This window comes from Chrysemys picta, chromosome 11 (genome assembly GCF_011386835.1).
Source record: "Chrysemys picta bellii isolate R12L10 chromosome 11, ASM1138683v2, whole genome shotgun sequence".
NCBI lineage: Eukaryota > Metazoa > Chordata > Testudines > Emydidae > Chrysemys > Chrysemys picta.
The window spans coordinates 45,874,421-45,894,823 of NC_088801.1; the positions used below are offsets into that span (position 1 = coordinate 45,874,421).

Here is a 20,403-nt window from a genome sequence, read left to right on the forward strand (position 1 = left end):
CACAAGCTTTTGAGTCTTCATGGATTTCAGAGTAAGATTCTTCTCCTTCCCTCAACCATTTTCTTAGGCTTTAAGATAGTACTGCCTGAAAAATTTTGCATTTTTCTAAGGTAAAGGATTTGGAGTATTTTCACTAGCATAAATACAAGTTAAGCAGGTTTATAAATACCATTACATTTTACAGGATGGAAATAGAGTACAAGAATTTGTACCATCTTTTTCAACTAAAATAAATAGGCTACATATCTTGATAAAGTGTGAAATATCACCTTAAATTACTTTTTACCCTAGTATCTTGATTAAAAACTGGTTAGCTGTGAAGCATTAATTTATTTTGTCTAGACAGAATGCATTCATTATCCAGAAACAGCAAAGCAAATGCTTTTTTTTTTTTTTTTTTTAAGACAAATGTCTCCTAAATGAATGGAATTGAATAGGGGTTGTCACTGAAATACTTGACTCTTGTCCTTTACTTCTTGGGTTATGGTTCAGCATGTATGCACTACCTTATTCTGTTTCTATTGCTTAGATTCTGGTCTGCTCTATAAATTTCAAATATGCATTATGCATGTTTTAATGAAGAATGAAATATGATTACCAGGGAAAAGCTCTAGTTCAGCTTTGTCACACTCCCAGATGTGCACCTGGTGCTTTATTGCACTTATGTACTAAGCTGGTGGGCATCTTTTTGACGGCACCTTGTTAATGAATCAAGTTGCAGTAAAATGTGTTCCAGAAAAAGAGTAGAATAGCAATTATGTAAATGTGGTAAAATAACTTTAAAAGGTAAAGTGAACTAGAAATCCAACTACTGAAATGTTAACATTGTGTTTCTCTTTAATTTGATGTTGTCTTGGAACCTAGCTGCTTATGCAGTGCTTTCACCTTCTGTTGCTTGTCTAAGTGCCAACTTCTTTCCCAAAGGTGTTCAGTGACTAATGTTTGGTTTCAAGCCAGAATATTTGATAAATGCCTATTTCTAGGCAGCTCTTTTGCAAGTCTTAATTAAACTTTAATGTCAAACTGAAGTTTACTTTTAGAACCTCTTAGGTGCCTTCACTTGTAACATGATTATAGAACACTAGGTAGAACATAAAATAGGCATGTTCACTCACCTTCCTTTTGTCCTGTTTCACATTAACTCAGTCCCATACCTCAATTGAAAGCTGAAGACTGCAGCCTTATGTGGAACGTAGGGATATAAATACAAGGCTTTAATCCCTGTGTTTAAAAAAATCAATAATGCAGATCTCAATAGAAGGCAGAGAAAAACCCAACTAGTGAGACCAGAAACTCTCAACCATACATAAGCATTACAATTTATGCACATATTTATTGCCCTGTTGGAATGTTTCCTTAATAAATTCAGTTGATATAGCCATCCTCCTAATGTTCTCCATTCTGGGTGAAATTCTCCTCTCTGCAGAGGGCCTGCCAAGCTTTAACTTGAGGGCATAAGTGGTGCATAGATCTCATGTGGCTCCTCTGCAAAGGAGTAACTTCCCCTTAGAGATACTGAAGCAAGAAGACATTCTTCTACATCTCTGGGACACAAGACCTAGCAAGAGTAAGCAGCATTCCTTACTAGTCATGCATCTCTGAACTAGCACTCCAATTACTCCGACCCTAAAAAGTGCAATGCAAATGAAACATTATGGTGGATTGAGTACTGTTTAAATAGTGGAAAATTGAGTTGCCTTCAGCTAGATGAGCAAATACCTATTTGACCAACAACCTCCAATTGGGCTTTTGCAAATACCTTATCACATTGAAAGGGTTTCCCTTCCCCCCCCCCTTTCTCCAGACACACTCCTTTTTACTGAGGTCACTTGTCTCTGTACGTGTTGTACATATCACTGGTTTTCTCATACAGTATAACATTTTAAATATATTCCTTATTTTTATAGACCTCATGAAAAGAAAATGTATCTTTCAGTTGGAAGTATGAAGACTTTACTCTTGAATATATCTCTGAGCAATGCTGGAGATGATGCATATGAAACTGCCCTCCACATACAACTCCCTAAAGGTCTTTATTTTGTCAGAGTTCTAGAACTGGTAAGAATTGAAATTCTATGTCCTCATAATTCCTTGACCATTCTCACATTACCTGGACAGACCATACAGCTATGTCTACACTACAGCTGAGAACAAGCTTCCCAGCTGGGGTAGACAGACTCATGCTAGTGGGATTAACACTAGTACACTAAATATAGCTGTGTGGATGTTGTGGCACAAGTGGAGGTTCGAGTTACCCACCTGAGCTCAGACCCATGGGGTAGGGTTGACAAAAAAACCTCTAAGTAGGGAAAGCTGACAACACTCAAGATTTTCTGCTTAAAGCTTTAGTTAATCCATCCACACAGTGGGCACAGTTTAATCAAATTGGCCAAATTTTTTATTTAATAGTAAAGTTTTGCAGTAAATGAACAAAAGTAGTGACTTCTAAATGTATTTGGAAATACTAGTATTTAACCTCCCTCATAGATAAGACCATACTAAATTCATGGCAGTGAAAAATCTGGTCTCCTCCATGAAATCCACTGGAGAGGGGCAGGACTGGGGGCGCCCTAGTTGGGACCCCTACCATGTGCTGGGCTCATGATCTACCTCTGGGAACATCCCTCGACTGCAGAAAGCTCCACACCCTCACCCCACTTCCTGCTCCCATTGCTCTCCAGCTGCGGCGGGGGGGGGGGAGGAGGAGGTGGGGATCACTGCACAGTGAGCAGCCGCGGAGATTCTTGCAGCTGGAGGAGGGTCCCAGAGTTGGGCTTGACCCAGCCCTGGGATTGGCCCCTGCAAGAGAAGAGGAAGTCCTGTCCCTCCCCAGCCCTCCAGGACTAGCACCTTGACCCTGGTGCACAGTTGGACACCCCCCCCCCCCCCGGGCACCCCCAGATAGCAGCGTCTGAACCAGGAGGGCCAGGGGACTTTTTAACATGAGCAAAGTTTGTAGGGTAGGAGGTGGTGTTACCCCCCCCCCCCCCCCAAACTGCAAGCCTTGGGCAGGCACAGAGCCCCTGGCGGCGGCTTGCAGTTTGGAGGGCAACACTGCCCCTGCCCCCAAAACTATGCCCATATTAAAAAGTGGGGGGGGCATGGCCCCTCCTGTTCCAGCGCTGGTGGCACTTCTACAAAGGTTCCAGGAACCCTTGCCCCCGCTCCTCTCTGGCTCTAGGCTCAGCACTTGGGAGTTGAAGGGGCCTTGGTCTGGCTGTGTGTGTTCGGGGCAGGGGACGGACCACAGCGCCCCCATGACCACATGGCCTTGGGCGGTCACCCACTCGTAAGGCCAGCCCTGCCTCCCCCAAAAATGATGACCCCCCTCATACCACCTGACCCTCACGTCTGTGCTGCCCGCTGCCCAGCTCTGAAGGCAGTGCCCCCCAGCAGCAGCAGCGCAGAAGTACAGGTGGCAATACTGCAATCCTATTACAATAGCTTTGCACTCCTCCCACATCCCTCTTTTCGGTTGGGATCCCCTTGGTTATAACACCATAAAATTTTAGATTTAAATATCTGAAATTGTGCAATTGATGATTGTTAAAATTCTATGACCATGAAATGGACCGAAATGGACCGTGAATTTGGTAAGTCCTTACTCCTAGTATCATAGAAATATAGGGCTGGAAAGGGACTTCGAGATAATCTAATCCAGTGGTTTTCAGCCTGGGGTCCGCCGACTATATCAGCGAAAGGTTATCGTCATCATAGAACAGTGATTTTCAACCTGTGGCCCACAGACCCCTGGGGGTCGGCCAATGATGTCCAAGATTTCCAAAGGAGTCCAGACCACCAGTCAAAATTTTTAGGGGTCTGCAAATGAAAAAGGGTTGAAAACCATTGATCTAGTGCATCCCTCCACACCAAAGCAGGACTAAGGGCTTGTCTTCACTACCTCCCTGGATCGGCGGGTAGAAATCGATCTCTCGGGGATCGAATTATCGCGTCTCGTCGGGACGTGACAGTCGATCCCCGAATCGACGCGCGTACTCCACCAGCCCAGGTAGGAGTAAGCGCTGTCGACGGGGGAGCCACAGCGGTCGATTTGCCGCCGTCCTCACAACGGGGTAAGTCGGATCGGATACGTCGCGTAGCTGAATTTGCGTATCTTAGATCGATCCCTCCTCCCCCAGTGTAGACCTAGCCTAAGAGTACATAAACCATCCCTGAGAGATATTTGTCTATCCTGTTCTCCTGTTTTTAAAAACCTCCAGGGACTGATCCTCTGAGCTGTTCTCAGGAGGTACAGAGCACCTTGTTGGATCAGGCCTCTTTTTTAATTATTTTTTTAAAGAAAGCTGGAGGTGAATGGTAATCTTGCGAAGGAGATACAAAAATTCTTTCCCTCTAAATTCTTTTTATTATTTTGTTTAAAGAATTTACTTCTAAGATGTTTATACTGGACTTCTTATCTTTGAGAGGGTAATTTTAGACTTAAATAGGTTGACAATATACTTGCAAAGTCAACTCATTAACCAACAGAATATGAAGAAGTAACGAAATAATTTGATTGGTGCAAGGAATTGAGCAATATGGACTCATTGGACTAGTCAACTATTAGCAGCAGAAATATTTTGTAAATTCCCACTGATGTTCACTGAAACAGTACATACTCAAAAGTGAAATTTTATGGCATATATGTAGCTTGAAATTTCTGAAATAACTTTGCTAAATGGTCATTAGATTCATCACTTAAAACTGTTACTGTTTTTCATTCTTTAATTTTAGGAAGAAAAACAGATACATTGTGAAATATCAGATAAGAAAGCTCATGCAGTGAGACTTGACTGCAGTGTTGGGTATTTATATGTAGATCATCTGTCAAAGGTAAAATAAACCTGAAATTATTAATCTTTAAAACTATGTCTTGTTTTATGAGTAAGTGCTTAAAATGTATGACTTAGAAGGGGAAACTTTATATTACACACTCTACATAAGATCTGCTAAAGCTAGAATGAAAATGTTCAACAAATAAATTATTGCTCACCTTCTTCCTTTCTATACCATATTCGCCACCATGATAATTGAGAACCGGAGCTTCTCATAGTCATAGACTTGAATGGGCACAGCTCTAGGAATAGTTTATTAAGAGTTAATGTTTTGTCAGATGTCTCATGACATCCCATTTCCTTTTGCTTTACTTCATTGAGGACACTATCCCCATTATTGCATTTATGTGAGGGTCTGAATTTCTGTTAACAAGTCAAAGTTGAAATATCACACTGAGACACCAAGGACAAGATATACACAACAGAATGCAGTTTATTGCACCTAAGTACACACTTTGTAGGTATGCCAGTGTTTTTCTTTAAAGTAATAATAATAAAAACCCTTCATTCCATTATCAAGAAATTAGCCTTCTACAATTTATCTGAAACAATGCATTCAAATCAAATTAGTTATTACAATGTATCAAGAGCAGGCATATTGTATGTACTGTAATCTTGCTCGCTTTATGGTGAACTGTACCAAGGAAGTCATTTAAATGTTACTTTTCTAGTTTTGTTCTTTTAACGGATATTGATGTGAAGTTACCATGTGTTTAAAAGGATTTTAACAATCAGAAAACGATTTTTTTAATCCAAAGATTCAATAACATCTCAGTTTTCAGTTACAAAGAGTATGAGAGGTATTTGTGTTTAAAAGCTTAGAGACAAAGTTTATTTAGTCAGTCTGCCTCTTGTACTAGATTCACTAAAACATCTGTGCTTCCAAACATAGTTTTCTTTCTGTTTAGTTCCTTGCCTGCTAACTAGGATTTAGTTTAATTGTTTCTGGCTGTAAGGATTGGCATCTTTGTCTGCACACAGATGTTAGAGCCTCTCTGTAAATAGGCCTGTAAGGGCCATTGTGTGGGGAAAAGGTGGTCACTACCTTATTTTTTATTTAGCATCAGCAACATGCTGGTATTTGAGACAGACAACACAGTCCCTGCCCTGAAAAGTTTATAGTTTTTTAGGTACAAATCATTTCAAGATTAAGTCTGTTCTGCTCAGGGGCAGCTTTAGGCATATTCTACATGAGGGAGTACGGGGAGCCACTATGACGACTCTCCAATAGGTCACTTCTATATGAATCTTCAAACCTAAAGGTTCCAAAAGGGTGTTTCCTGTTTCCTTTAACATATGTTCTCTTGTTAGCTCAAATGTTGGATTTCATATGTCCCAGAATCCTTATTCATTTCAGTTCATTTAAATCACTGTTCATTTAAGTCTGGGGTACTTTTAAAGACTGAGGCTGTGCTGTGCCTCTTGCACAGAGCCTGCAGCCCAGGATGCGCAGGGACTAAGGTGGCTATAATTTGTTTTTGCATAGTCTTGGTTTTGGGCTGCTCCAAGAACTGGAGTGGCCGTCAGTATAATTTCGTTATGGCAGTCTGTCACCAGCTGCCTATGGGCCTAGAATCTCTGCAGTGCTGTGTTCTGTTGCCTTGCTCCCAGCATAGTCTCTCCTACACTAGGGCTTACAAGGGGTCTGGAGGTGACTTACTCAGTTCCTGTACCAGGGACCTGGCTGGATTGTGATATTTTAGAATCCCTTTAACCTGCCATAGAGAGGCTAGAGCAAAGGAGAGAATCTCATCCTTAGGTTGGGATTTTCAAAAGAGCTCAGCATTGGCCTATCTCTGCTCCCATTGAAGCATCTGGGAGTTGTACTGGGAACTTAAATGGGAGCAGAATTAGATTAATGCTGAGTGCTTCTCAAAATTGCAACCTGAAAGTTCTGCTGCAATTGGCCAAGCAGGAACAGAGTATCCTTTTGGAAGCAGATCGTACAGGGCAGGGGTTCTCAATCTTTTTCTTTCCAAGGCCCACCTGTGCGTCAACTATTTGCAGATCCCTAGGGGGCCACAGACCCCCGGTTGAGAACCACTGCTATAGGGGAGTGCATGTTAGAGGAAATGAAGGGAGCACCAAATCCTCTCTCCACCTTTGGGTAGAAATGTATTTAGGGCATGCTGTGACCATGCATTTAATCCAGAACTGGAACTTCATCTATAGCACAATACATTTTCTGTACCTTAACCTTCCCTACAAATGTTTTGTAGGAAAGTGATTGGGTTGACTGAGATTACAAACAAAAGCATTATGCCCTAATGAACTGGGGGCTGAACTTGTGCAAAATATAATTCGGCGCACTCTAGAATTTTTCACAAAGGTTAAACATTTAAGAAGGAAATTTCAAATTAGTTTAATGATGTAACATTTCATCTTAAACATTTGTTAAGACACACCCAATCATTTAGCACAAACAGTGTTTCATTTTTCTACAGATGGATTTTAGTTTTCTCTTGGATGCAAGCTCACTTACCAGGGCAGAAGATGACCTCACCATCACAGTTAATGCTACCTGGTAAATCTTGCTTGATAAAAATTGCTGCGTTTGATGAAAAATATCCCTAGCTTTGGAAAACGGAATAGGGAGCACAGCAAAGGCTTAATGAAGCACAACTAAAAGAAAGCTCATTTATTACATAAAATATAGAGAAACTGAAACCACAAAAAGTAGATAATTGCTATTTAAATAATGAGATTTCTGCTAACATTGTCATAAAAATGATTTCTTACTGGCACATGGATAGTTACAAAAAAAGTTATGTAAATAAGCTGCAAGGTGTATGTTTTATGTAATTAGTTATCTCTAGAGATAACACACAGAGTATGATGTATTCTAACACCGTTCCTCCTCTCCCTCCCATCCCCCCCCTCTGCTTACTTCTACAGTAAAAATGAAGAGGATAACGACCTGCTGTTGGATAACTCCATAGCTTTAGTCATACCTCTGAAACATGAGGTCGAGCTAAATGTCCACGGGTAAGTAAGTTAATGGTTGCTCTGCATATCCATGTGCATAAGATTGTTGTTTATCCATTAAAGAACACATACCTCAGCTGAACTCCCATGATCTTCAGAGAGGAAGCATGGCCTAGTGAAAAATGGCAGTACTGGGAGTGGGAAGATCTAGATTTTATTCCAGGTTCTGCTGCAGACTTTGTCCTTCAGTTTGTTCCCCTAAAATGGGGGGAAAACCCCAAGAGGGCTGAGATTTAATATCCGAGGACTGATTCTTTGCTCTTCTATAACACCTTTTTCCATCATAGTAGTATTATTTGTTCCTGCTTTTCTGTCACTTAATCCTGTTTTCTGCAAAGGTGAACAAAAACTATATTTTAATCCTTTAGCCTATCAAATTCCATGTTGGTAATTGCTCAGCCTTATGCTTTTTTGTGTAATTGTCCACTGCCTGAGTCAAACACATTGTCTTTTATACTCACCTATATTGACTGTTTGCTGTTCAGCTTGTCCCAGCTGGTGTTACTGCCTGTCATAAATTTGCCTATGAATAAAGCTACTTTGTTCTGGGCAGACAGACCCCTCTAAACGGGGCCTTGATTTGCCCAACCCCACTGTACCATAATCATTGGATTGCAGTCATGTAGCAGGAATGCCCAGGGATACTTTTTAAGGATCCTTTCCTTTGACTGTCACTGTCATCAGGTGATGACAAATGTAAAGGACACTTGGTATAAGGGCTTACAGAGATGCTGCTTCAGAGGGACAGGCTCAGCGTATTTGAACGCTACTTCGTATAGCAGGACACTTCTTTCAAACGAATGATGGGAAGGGGCAGCAACTGCTTCCACTATCTCCATTCCACTCTCCCACCACTTCCCTTGCCACCATATCCACCATTGCAGCCACTACAGGAAAATTAACATTTTAGCTCTAGCATTTTTCATTTGAAGATCTCAGAAAACTGATGCACAAGGTTGATGTTACTTGTAGATCTCTCAGAATCAGTGGCAAAGTTGGGAATAAACCCATAATTCCTCATAACCTAACCACTGAACCATACCTGTGATGAGTCTTTCTCTGAAGGTGGAGGGGACTGAAATTCCACTGGTAAAGGGGAGGTAAATGAGTCAGAGATGTAAAAAACGAGTAGCCCCTTTGTCATAATTTCCCCCCTCCTTTATAAGCCCCTCTCTGAGTTGGGGATCAGTGGGTAGGGCTGGAGGATGATGGTGATTCATCACTACCACATTGTGCCCACTCAATCCACAGAGATGTCCCGCCTAAATTAAAGCAGGTTTTATCCTTGACCTTCCCTACTGCAGGGCTGAGTTAGGTGCTAATTCAACCTTTCCAGTTCTGTAGTGACCTGCATAGACGACAGTCTGGCCTAGAGAGGATAATGCTCATATTAACATTGCATACTAAATAGTGCTAATTTTGTCCTATTGTAATTATTTTTTTAACTACTGTAGATCTCTATCACCCGCTTCATTTGTTTATGGATCCAGTGAGGAAAATTCACCAATTAATTGCATGAAGGAGAAGATCAACTTCACTTTCCATGTAAGAGCTATTCTTTACAGAAACCATTCCTCTTCTTTTTCTAAAAGGTTAATTCTTAACAACAGATAAGACAAAGGGCACTTCCAGCTCACCTTGTAACTTACTGGGAAAGCGTTGCTCTTGTAAAGTGCTTAATATAGAAACAAATACATAAATCCTGGGATTGGTGAGAACTTCTGCATGTAGCCGTTAACAGAAGCAGCTCCCTAGATTCTTGGAATCCAAGTACCAGTTTATATTTGTGGGTGTACCAATCAACATATACTTCCAGCAAATGCTTTCAAAAAGCTTGAAAAAAATACACTTGTAGCACTAAATTTACAACAATAATAGCTATTAACATCTGTAGGGAGTGTGCTCAGCTCACCAGATGGGGTGCCCCTAATTTTAGGCTTGGTTTCTCTGTCCAGGAAGCCACCATAGATCTAGTAAAGTGTGCTTGAAAAGCATAATCTATGCCCCTTACAGGTCAATAGAAACACTGCTATTGACTTCAATAGCAGCTGGATCAGTCATTAATTAAAGTTGGAGTTCCCTTTAAGGGTGCAAGCCATATTAAAAAGAACCCATCTCACTTAATTGCCTTTGAACATTTTCATAGCCTCCTATAGTCTTTGGTTCCCTATTCCTGTCACTTCTTTATGGCAAGTCCATTCATTCCAGGCCCCTGCTAACCACAGCCAGCACCTGTTAAGCACCTTTGACTGTCACCTTTATGGAGTGCTGCGGGTCAGGAAACTTTTGCTGCTCATTTGTTTTGCATCAGAGGTCAGAATTTGACCCAGACATGCATGTGAGTTTCACTGGTTTAGACTGACGATAGACCTGGATGATGGGGGCAGGGGGGGAATTTTAAAAGACAGAAAGGGGAGCTAGGTGCCCAACTTCCATTCAAAGTCAATGGGAGCTGGGTACCTAACTCTCAGTTAGGCCTTTGATAATATCCTCCTTCACCCTGGCTTACAATTTTCAATGGGTTTTCTTAGACAGTACATATTTACTAAAGCAGGGGAGTCAGCTGTAAAACTACTTGTGATTTGTACTACATATCTGTTCACTGAACACAAGTGCTGCACAAGGAGCTGGTATACAGCAAGTACTGTGTGTAGAGCATGGGGGGACTAGCTGGCCCTGGAGATTAGTAATAGGGTCTCTCTAGGTTACCAGTTCATATCCATCGCAGACTGGTGGATTAAAAGTCAATGAAAGTTGGGCACTTAACTCCCTTAAACCCTTTTGAATATCCCACCTGAAGTGGTGAAATATGACCTCAGTTCAGCTCATAGCAGACAAGTGTCATACCGCAAAGCTACCACTACCCCAAATGGCACTTTATTAGCAGAGTTAACAGAGAGATCAAGGATTCAATATGGGTAGAAAATAAACTGCACTATCCTCTCTTGAGGTGCTTCCCTCTAGTTCACAGTCAAGTTTTATTATCAAGCCAGCATTAGGAAGCCTCCATTGCTGCTGTAAGTGTGTGAATTCTGTGTATTCATTTCTTGATTAGTGTATGTGAATGAAAGTTTCAATTACTGTAGCATGCTTTCTCCCAAGGTTATCAGTGCTGGACCGAGCATGGCTCCTGCTATAGCTTTGGAGATAATGGTTCCGAATTCTTTTGCACCAAGAGATGAAAAGCTGTTTAACATTCTGGATATCCAGGTATGTTTATTTTATTATATTATGATTTTACATACTGCTCTGTATATAGTACATGAAAGTACAAAAGTAGATGGAGTACAACAGTGCTTGAAAAGGCATATCTAAATTTTTCTTATTCAGCTACATTGTATGTGAAACTTGACTGTAACAATTAGTGTGAAACTTATTAATTTTGCCTAAATATTTTAATTCCTCTTATTTTAGTGCATCAACCAATTCTAAATAAATTAATAAACCAAACATGTACTCGTTTCAGAAATTGTCATGGGTATTGATGCTGAATTAGCAGAGAAGTATAAATGCTGAATTAAAATATACTGAGGTATTCTACAAAAAGAGTCAAATAGCTTGGGGCTCCTTACTTATACTGTGAATACACCTCTACCACCATATAACGCTGTCCTCGGGAGCCAAAAAATCTTACCACTTTATAGGTGAAACCATGTTATATCAAACTTGCTTTGATCCACCGGAGTGTGCAGCCCGCCCCCCCCCCCCCCCCCCCCCGGAGCACTGCTTTACCGCGTTATATCCGAATTTGTGTTATATCGGGTCGCGTTATATCAGGGTAGAGGTGGACTTGTTACATTTAGGTTTAGTACATATCCGTATTTAATCTATGCTTTCTCTGAAATATACTAGCTAGTACATTAGACTCTGATTGGCGCCTCATTGAAGTTAGAGTCTCCACCTGCCTGGAGCTCAGTATTGGGCCAATTTCTAAATTTTAAGGAGTGGTTCAGTCTATTTTCCCCATTCCTGGATTCAGTGTTAGAGTACCGAAGATTTCTTGTAAAGAGTAGAATGCAGTATATTTTTAAGAGGGAAGTGTGAATTCCTACATTCCATAATCCTGTCCAATAAACCATCTCAGTTTTGGTTTTAGATTCTACTCACCATCAAAGTCCTGCTAATTATTTGATACCAGACAGCATGGTTGTTGCTGTACAGAACCCACAATACACAGTCCCTGGTCTACAGATTTTTGTTGTTCTCTTGAATCTGTTAGAATGCATCGTAGCCTGCAGTTTTATTGACCTATTTATGTCTATCATAGTGGAATCAAACAAGCAAATAACACCCATTTTAAAACCAGTTCTTTAATGTAATTACATTACATTATAGGGGAATGGGTGGGGGTCTTAATAAATTTCCCCTCTTTATTTTTCCATCACACCTCTCTCTGGCTGAGTATGGCTCATTCCAGAAGCTTTCAGTACAATTCTTAGGGCATGTAAGAGGTAAGTGGGTAGTTCTGGTTAAGCAAACTGGGCTAGAATTGCACCCACTATGCCAAAGGTGCATTTCTCTCATACTCTAGAGAAATCATTTTCAAATACAGAAATTTTCTTTGAGTTTCTGCATCTACAGAAATGTCTTCAAAGCAGTATCGGGAAATGTTTGGAACCCAGGAATGATTGTGCTGTTGTTATTTCCAGACAGCTGATGGAGAATGTTTTCATAATAATTATACAAGAGACTGTACTTTACCAGAAAAAAATGGACATATGAACATATTAAAAGATCTCGTCATTTTCTTTTCAAAACCTACCAAGAGGCGAGTGGTAAGGGTCTTTTTTTGTTTGGTTGGTTTTGGTTTGTTCAGTCCCACTTTTCATGTAGTTTATTTCAAGGGTTAAGTAGTTACTTCATATTATGCGTTACAAATACTTTTCAGGATTGATTTTAGAAGTCAGTGGGAAATTATACTTTTTAAAAGACTGTACCTTTATTATACAAACATTTTTGGTCATAAGCAAAAAAGGATTAAATATTTTCAGTTTAGATCCCACTCATACAAATTACAGAATCACCTCATATTGCTCAAGAAAAGGCTAGAATATCAGACTTATTGCAGGTCAGAACTGAGAGGTAGTGGCCGTCTTGTGTTAGGAAGTTTGTATAGGGCCTGTTTGTACTAGTCCTGAATGACGCTAGTGCTACTAGTTCATTTTTGAATACTAACTCTTTGCAAATACTTAAAGCAAAATCAAAAATCTACAGTATGAATGATGTACAAGTTCGAAAGTGCCCTTATGATTCTTAATAACTGGATCAATGTAAAACAAAATCTGCAGTAGCAACAATTTACTTATAGACATGTTTTCAGAATTGCTCAACTCTCATTTAGATTCTTATATAGGAAATTATCTCGCTAGAAAATTCCTCACTTCCCCCCAGTTGTGGCCACATGGTGTTTTGAAAACCTGACAGTCTTTGTGGTGATTGTGATACCATGTGTGTAGCTCTTCTGTAGCCCAGTTTCTGGAACAGTTATTGATATTTATTGTATTTTTGCTTTTTTTCCTTCAAAGTACTGCATGAAAGAAGATCATTCATGTTTACGAATACTGTGTAAATTTGGAAACATGGAAAGTGGAAAAGAAGCAATTGTCCGAATGCAACTGGAAGCTACTCCTTCAGTTTTAGAAATGGTAAATTTCATTTAAATCTTTAACCAGATAATTTTAAAAGGTTATTTGCTTTTTAATGACATCACATGGATTTGCAGCACCCTCTTGTGAACACTGTGCTATATTTCTAGTTGACAGAAATAAATTGCACAATATTCATTTAATATATAAATCAAATATTGTTAAATCCAAGTTAATAATAATAATCAGTATACATGTTTTAGTTCAAATACCTCAGAACACTATAGAGAGGTATTTAAACGTAAGAGGGTTGCTGTACTCTAGTCTAACACATTGTGCAAACCTCTCAAAGTGACAGATGCTGTGGCTAAATTGGCATATTATAACCAAAAAGCAAGCTCCATGATATACTTTTCACTTCAAGCTTATAATACTATAAAATGGTGATAGATTTGGTTTAATATTCCTGCACTATTGATAATTTGATTACAACAGTCACTAACAGGATATGATAAACCAGACAGCTATTGGAATATACCTGCAGTTAGGCACATCATAGTTTTTTTTTGTCATAAACTAAAGCAGAGGAAAGATACCAGAGTGAATGGACCATTGGTCTCTTCAAGCATGACACTTCCTGGTCATACAAATGTAAATTGGTTAAAGGGTGAATGATTGTTGTCTCATTATTCTAAACACAATTACTATCTGAATTTGTCTATGTGCTATAAACACTTTAGGTGATTTACAGAATGGTTTAGTGCTGTTTAGATAATAACTAAGAGCCATTTTAATACCAAGATAATTCCTGATAATGAATGGGACTTGTAGAAAATACAGCTAAATTGCCATATTTGCATAATTATAAATCAGATACTGCCTTTGATAAAAAGTAACTTAGGGTGTGGACAAAAATCCTCTTTATCATTAAGGAATACCTTATACAGCAGGTCAGTCATTAATACCTGGATCTCAGAAACTCTCTTGGTTGAAGTGATCACCACTAGGAATACAGCCTTCAGGGGAGGTGTTGCAGGGAACATTCTAATAATGGCATCAACAGTGGTTTCATTAATTTGGTGGGTGTTAGATGCAAGTTCCAGGAAGGGGGGGCAGCTCTTGAACAAAAGGAAATGTGAAGAAAGCCTTAAAATAGAAAACTGAACTGTTTGTCCTGTTTGCCCCCCAGAAAATGTATCTACAGCTGTGGCAGTAGCTCAGTCCTTTAAAATATTTAGCTTTGATTAGCAGTAGTGCATCGTTCCAAGTTAACTTGTCTAAATTTGTACATACAGACCTTTTGAGTTACTGGAGTACAGTTCTGTTCCTGGCTCTGTCACTGAGTTGTTTTGTAGATTAGGGCACCTACACATCAAGGTTTAATTCACTGTTTGAGGTCATGAGATAAGATGATAATACCATAAAGTGTTACTGTATTTATGCAACTTGGCCTTTTTTTTTTTTAAACAGGATGAGGCATCATCACTTAAGTTTGAAATAAGTGCTACAGCATCACCAGAAAAAAATCCAAAAGTCATTGAACTACACAAGGAAAGGCAAATTGCACATGTAAGAATTCTTTACGTACACAAATTGATTAGCCCTCCCCCCTAAAAAAAATATATTCAAGAAAAATTGTACCACCTGAACTTATAGAATTATGCATAAATAGATATGTACATAATTGGAATTAAATTGCAGTTAGTTAGGCAAATAGATCTATTTGTCATCATCTGAAGCAGAGACAAGACACCATTTATGGGAATATATACCATATGTAGATATTTAATGAATGCAATAATTCCTACATTGTTATATTTTAATTTCATAAATTGTCTATTCTAAGCATACTAGTATTCTTACTTTAATGTTCCCCTACTTCATATAGGTCTTTCTGGAAGGACTACATAACCAAAAGCCAAAACCTCATGTTACCATGCTGATTATTGGGATAGGTTCAGTACTTGGCATTTTATTGTTTTTGCTTATAGTGCTGTTATTATGGAAGGTAGGATTCTTTTTTCTTTATCAATATTTCTCTATTATTTTCACTGACTCCTTTAAAAACAGGAATAATGTGCTTTATTGTGATCTATTCTTACTAAAGAATAACAAATCCTGGTATGATTAACTCCGTTTTTTCTTCATTTGTCCTTTTTACCCCATGTTTTCCCTATCTCAGGGAAAGTACTTATTGCATTAACTTACCTCTTTGAGATCTTTAACTCCTATACCTCAAGTTTTTTCCCCATATTTATGGGCCAGATTTGCATAATTTTATTCCAGAAGTCAAACAAAAATTTTTGTAGGCTGCTGCTTCATGTTTTTGCTATTCTGATGGACACATAACAGAATGGTCTACAATATTCCTAACAGAGAAGGTGAAGATGGTCTTGTTGCTTGCCAGCATTAAATATTTTAAATTCTAAGTTCTTATATATGAACACTAGGGGGCAAATCTTGCTTCCCACTGTTAATAGGCATACAAGGTCCAGAAAAGATCTGATGGGGTAAGGGATTGTTCACTCTGTGTACCCCTTGCTTGCCACACGCATTCCTTTTGTGCCATAGTAAGGGAAGTTGGGGATTGTACATCTCTGAATGTGACTCCACTACTCATTCTTTCCATGGAAGAGTACAGAAGTGTAACAAATGCTGGGATTCCATTATCATTCCATATCCTGGGTGGGAAGATTTTGATCTCTGGACTTTCACAGTTCACAGCTCATTTGCTCATATTGTGAATGAAGGGAAAGAATTAGCCCGATAGATGTAAAGTAATTTTTAGTAATGCTGTCTTTTGATATATTATGTAGCAATTGGGGGGAAAAGCCTACATTTTAAAAAATTAGTTCATATTATCAATATGACAATCATTTTAATAGTAACATCACTGTTACTCCCAAAACAGAGTAACTAGCTGATACTTAATCGCATATGCCAGCATGTCATCTTACACTTACTTTAAACAGTATAAAAGATTATTTCATTAAATCTGACTTAGTAAGAGTTTGCTGACACACACCAATTGATTTTGAAATTGTTTTTCAGAGTGGCTTCTTTAAAAGACGTTATCAACCTCTCCCTCAAGAGCAGCCCAAAGAGGAAGTTGGAACTTCGTAAACAGCAATAAGGAGGGCTAAGATGACAATTAAAGACTTCTTTCAAATGATGAATTTCAGGCTCAGTGTGACTTACATGCTGAACAGTGATGAGAGAAAACGGATGCTGAGTCTGTTGTTTACTCTTGGTGTTAGAATATACATTTGATTTTGCTGATCTGTGGAGGATTACACCTAAATGTAGCATCATCTTACTAAAATACAAATGACAATCGGATCTTCAAATAAAGAAACTTAATAGTAATATCTGAAATACCAGAAATATTCATCTCTTCAACTGCATACAAGAACACTAAGCAGATAAAATGAAGAATTATTTACCCAAAGAAGAGTACAGTATTATCAACCATTTTTTGGGTAATGAGATCTCAGTGGTTGGCCATGGGGTGACTCATAACTCAATTAGCTTTCAACTTTCATTTCATTTTTAACTAGAGACTTAGATGAGATCCTCATCCCACTATGGCACCTTTACACTGGGTAAAAGGCCTGAAGTGGCCAAGGGAGGAAGCCTCCAGTGCATGCATTGTAGAAGACAGCCACAAGGCCTTCTGAACACTCCTGCAGGCTCTGGACTAGGGCACATAATTACAGCACTATAGAGGTCTTGGGTAGTCTTGTAGTCCATAGGACACCCTGGGAGGCTGCTGTAATTTAGACAGACCTCCAGGGCTGTCTAAATTATGCCAGGGGCTTCTCCAGTTTCAGGAGAGTCCAGGACTGGGAGGATGCAAAGGTGGCTTTAAAACCACATTGGCTTTCCCTTCCCTGGGCTGGGAGTTCTGTGCTGAGCCTCTAAAAGGGGCAGCATAAAATCTTACCATTAATTGATGTGCATGGAAAGATTTTTTGTGCTGATCAGCACCGAAAACTCAATGTTCTGTCAAGGATGCATGACATTGAGGGTTACCTTGAGAAGAGTCAAACATTTGAGGCTATCCGTATCAACCATCCTTAACATAGTATTAGCTGATAAGGCCAGGAGCATACAGTTAATTCTGTTTCTCCCTCTTTCTCCTCAAACACCAAGAGCATGAGGTTTTGGAGCGAAAGACATTCATGTGTTATCCTGAACAATTATTATTTGCAAGTGTTTCAATAATGCTCAGCATTATAGTATTTAAGGACACTTCCAGTAGCAGACAAAAGAGGCTCTGATGGAAAATTTAAAAAACCTTAACTCCATAGGGTTAATTCCATCCTCAGATGTGCAACCCCAGCCCAAAAGTTGCTATCCTCTGAAACCTGTATAATGAAATAGTTTGGATATCTAAGTTCAGTTCTTAGTGGATATGTCTTCAGCTTAATGCCACCATTGCAATTGGCACTCAAGAGTGGCAGTAAAAAGGAAAAAACTGAATTTTTATGAGGACTGAATTGCTCCTACAGGAGATCCTTTCAGATTCTTAGAAAGATACTAGCAATGCCACCTACTTTAAGTACACTGATACCTGTTTTGGGGGGGAAAGGATTTCGTTCTCTGGGCTATGCACCATCTCATCCAAGTGCTAAATTCATCTTAAACTTACTCTCCCCTAGTAATGCCAACACATACTATTTCCTATGGCTCATCTTTGTCCTTTCTCTGCTGTCGTTCTGGACTGCTAGTAGAAAACTTAGTTCCGGCATCTTTTTTTTAATGTAATAAATGTGGACATCACACAAACTGATTATGCAACATCACTTGGTAATAAAGCTCCAGAGTTAATAGCAACAACCATTGCCTGCAACAAATGATTTTGCTAATAGAGTTATATACATTTTTCCAAAGTGGCTTTTTGACCTAAGCTAAAGAATCAAAAGGTAACAGAGCCTGATGTTCCACAGAGGGCCAAGCACCTGTAGTTTTCATTTACTTCAGTTGGTGTCATGGGTGCTTCCAGACTTCTGAAAAACTGATCTCATCTCAAGGCATTGGCTTTCTGTTCTAAAATATTCTGCATTATATTAAGAACAGACAAATGTGTACATACAGAAAGAAGATCTTATTTTTAGAACAATGTGCTATGAGTGAAATATTTCATCCTTAAAAACTAAACTATTTGCAAAATGTATATTCTAAAAAGGACTTTTAAAGAGTATAGAGCCAAATGAATTATTGCACTTTAATCAAAAAGTATTTGAACAGGTATTCTAATATAGGGTGTTGTGAGAACTGTACCTCAAATACTGAAAGCAGCATTAAAATTGCTTTAATACAAACAATGCAAGGAAATTAGATTAAAAAGGATTTTTTTGGAATAGCTTTAGTGAGTAACTAAATACACAAGTGTTACTTGGAAATTGCACAGTGCTATTAGTATGTAAACATTGATCAGGTATTTCTCTGAGATATTCGGCAAAATTCAATTAATTTAATAAACAAACATTGAGGTTTAATCTAAATAAGTAAATGAAAAATGTGAATGTAAGATTTCCTGATGGCAGCATGTTTATTAATAAATGATTGTTCAACTGAATTTTATAATAAAAACAACTGTGCACACTATCTTTTGCAAATCTAATTATTTTGTTGATAGAATTTGCAGAGGTAATAAAATACAGTTAAATCTATAATGGTTTATGAAGATGGAATATCTTTAAAGAATCAAAGAAGAAATTCAGTTTTCAATACTCAAGCACAGTACTTTAATGCTTCTGGATTAATTATATAGCATCAAATTACTTTGTTATAGTGGCACAAATCTGGAGTAGCGCCATTCAAGTAACTAGTGACTTTTGTTTTACACCATTGTAATGGAGAGCAGAATTTGGTCCACTAAATTTACTTTGTAATCCACTATACTGCAGATTATTTGGCCGGTTACTACAGGCCAAATTCTGCCTACAGGTGCCTTGCCTGCAGTTCCACTGATGTTAATGTGAGTATGAAGACAGAATTTGGTTCTATGTAATCTGCTCTTTTGTTTTTTTTTGAAGATGAATAACCGTTTGCTGGTGCTACTTGTGAAGGGAGTGGAGGAAGAAAGAAAATATCCACACTAAATTTTTTGATTTAAGGTTGAGGTATAAAGATTATTATTATTAATAATTATAATTAATAATTATGAACCAAACTTCTGGTGTGTTCCTATAGTCCTCACTAATCCCATTTAAATACTTGGGCCCTAGTTCAGCAAAGATTTAGGCACGTAGTGAAATCCGCATGACTTAAAGCCTTAAAGACCAATGGGCAATAACCTCTGTGGTTTAGTCACAGGGAAATGCAGAGTTCCTCCCTCAGCCCTAGTTGGGATGCCTCATATCTTTAATCTAATGAATAAGGGCACACACACATCTAAGCTCCTCCTCCTGCAGGTCAAGGAGGCTGACAAATCTGTCATGTTAGTTTCTACCAATCACAATGCAGGAGATAGCCATGGTGCCATGACAATTTCAATTCCCATGAAGGCTGGAATCCTAATCTGTACCAGTATCATGCATAATTATTGCATTTACCATGTAATTTATACAATTAATCTGTTTACATACCTACTTTCTACTAAATGTGCACTATGAAAGTATCACTCAAAATCTAAAATTAGAAATTTTACTCAGCATTGGGCCTTATTCTAGCAAAAATTAATGCATTATGCTGATTACTACCCAGTTTTACTGATAAAGTAAACTTTAAATATTTTCTGTAAGATTAAAGTTTAAAACAAAGTAAGTTTGAACAAATGTTACATTCTAAGTGAATACTATTTGTAAAAGGAAAAGTAGCTTAAGACCTAGCTAGGCAATGCTGAAAGCAAGCAAATTTTTACATCATCTCATTTAAGGTCAGAGATTATCTGGATATTGAAGGACCTGACAGAAGCCAAATTATGCCACCCCAAGTCACAGTAAGTAGTACTTTACTCCAGGACTAGTTCTAGTGATATGAATTTGGGTTAC

The 20,403-nt window shown here is 38.7% G+C and overlaps 1 protein-coding gene across 1 annotated transcript in view; it reads left to right on the forward strand.

Moving 5' to 3' along the window:
• The window catches only part of ITGA4 (integrin subunit alpha 4), a 57,596-nt gene extending 38,581 nt beyond the window's left edge, over positions 1-19,015 (forward strand). The window contains 12 exon segments of the mRNA XM_005300498.5: positions 1,908-2,058; positions 4,735-4,833; positions 7,280-7,359; positions 7,731-7,820; positions 9,275-9,365; positions 10,923-11,030; positions 12,470-12,595; positions 13,346-13,465; positions 14,876-14,974; positions 15,294-15,413; positions 16,457-16,499; positions 16,502-19,015. Coding sequence (XP_005300555.4) covers positions 1,908-2,058; positions 4,735-4,833; positions 7,280-7,359; positions 7,731-7,820; positions 9,275-9,365; positions 10,923-11,030; positions 12,470-12,595; positions 13,346-13,465; positions 14,876-14,974; positions 15,294-15,413; positions 16,457-16,499; positions 16,502-16,548 — 1,174 coding nt within the window. The 3' untranslated portion in view covers positions 16,549-19,015.
• Positions 19,016-20,403: the final 1,388 nt, after the last annotated feature.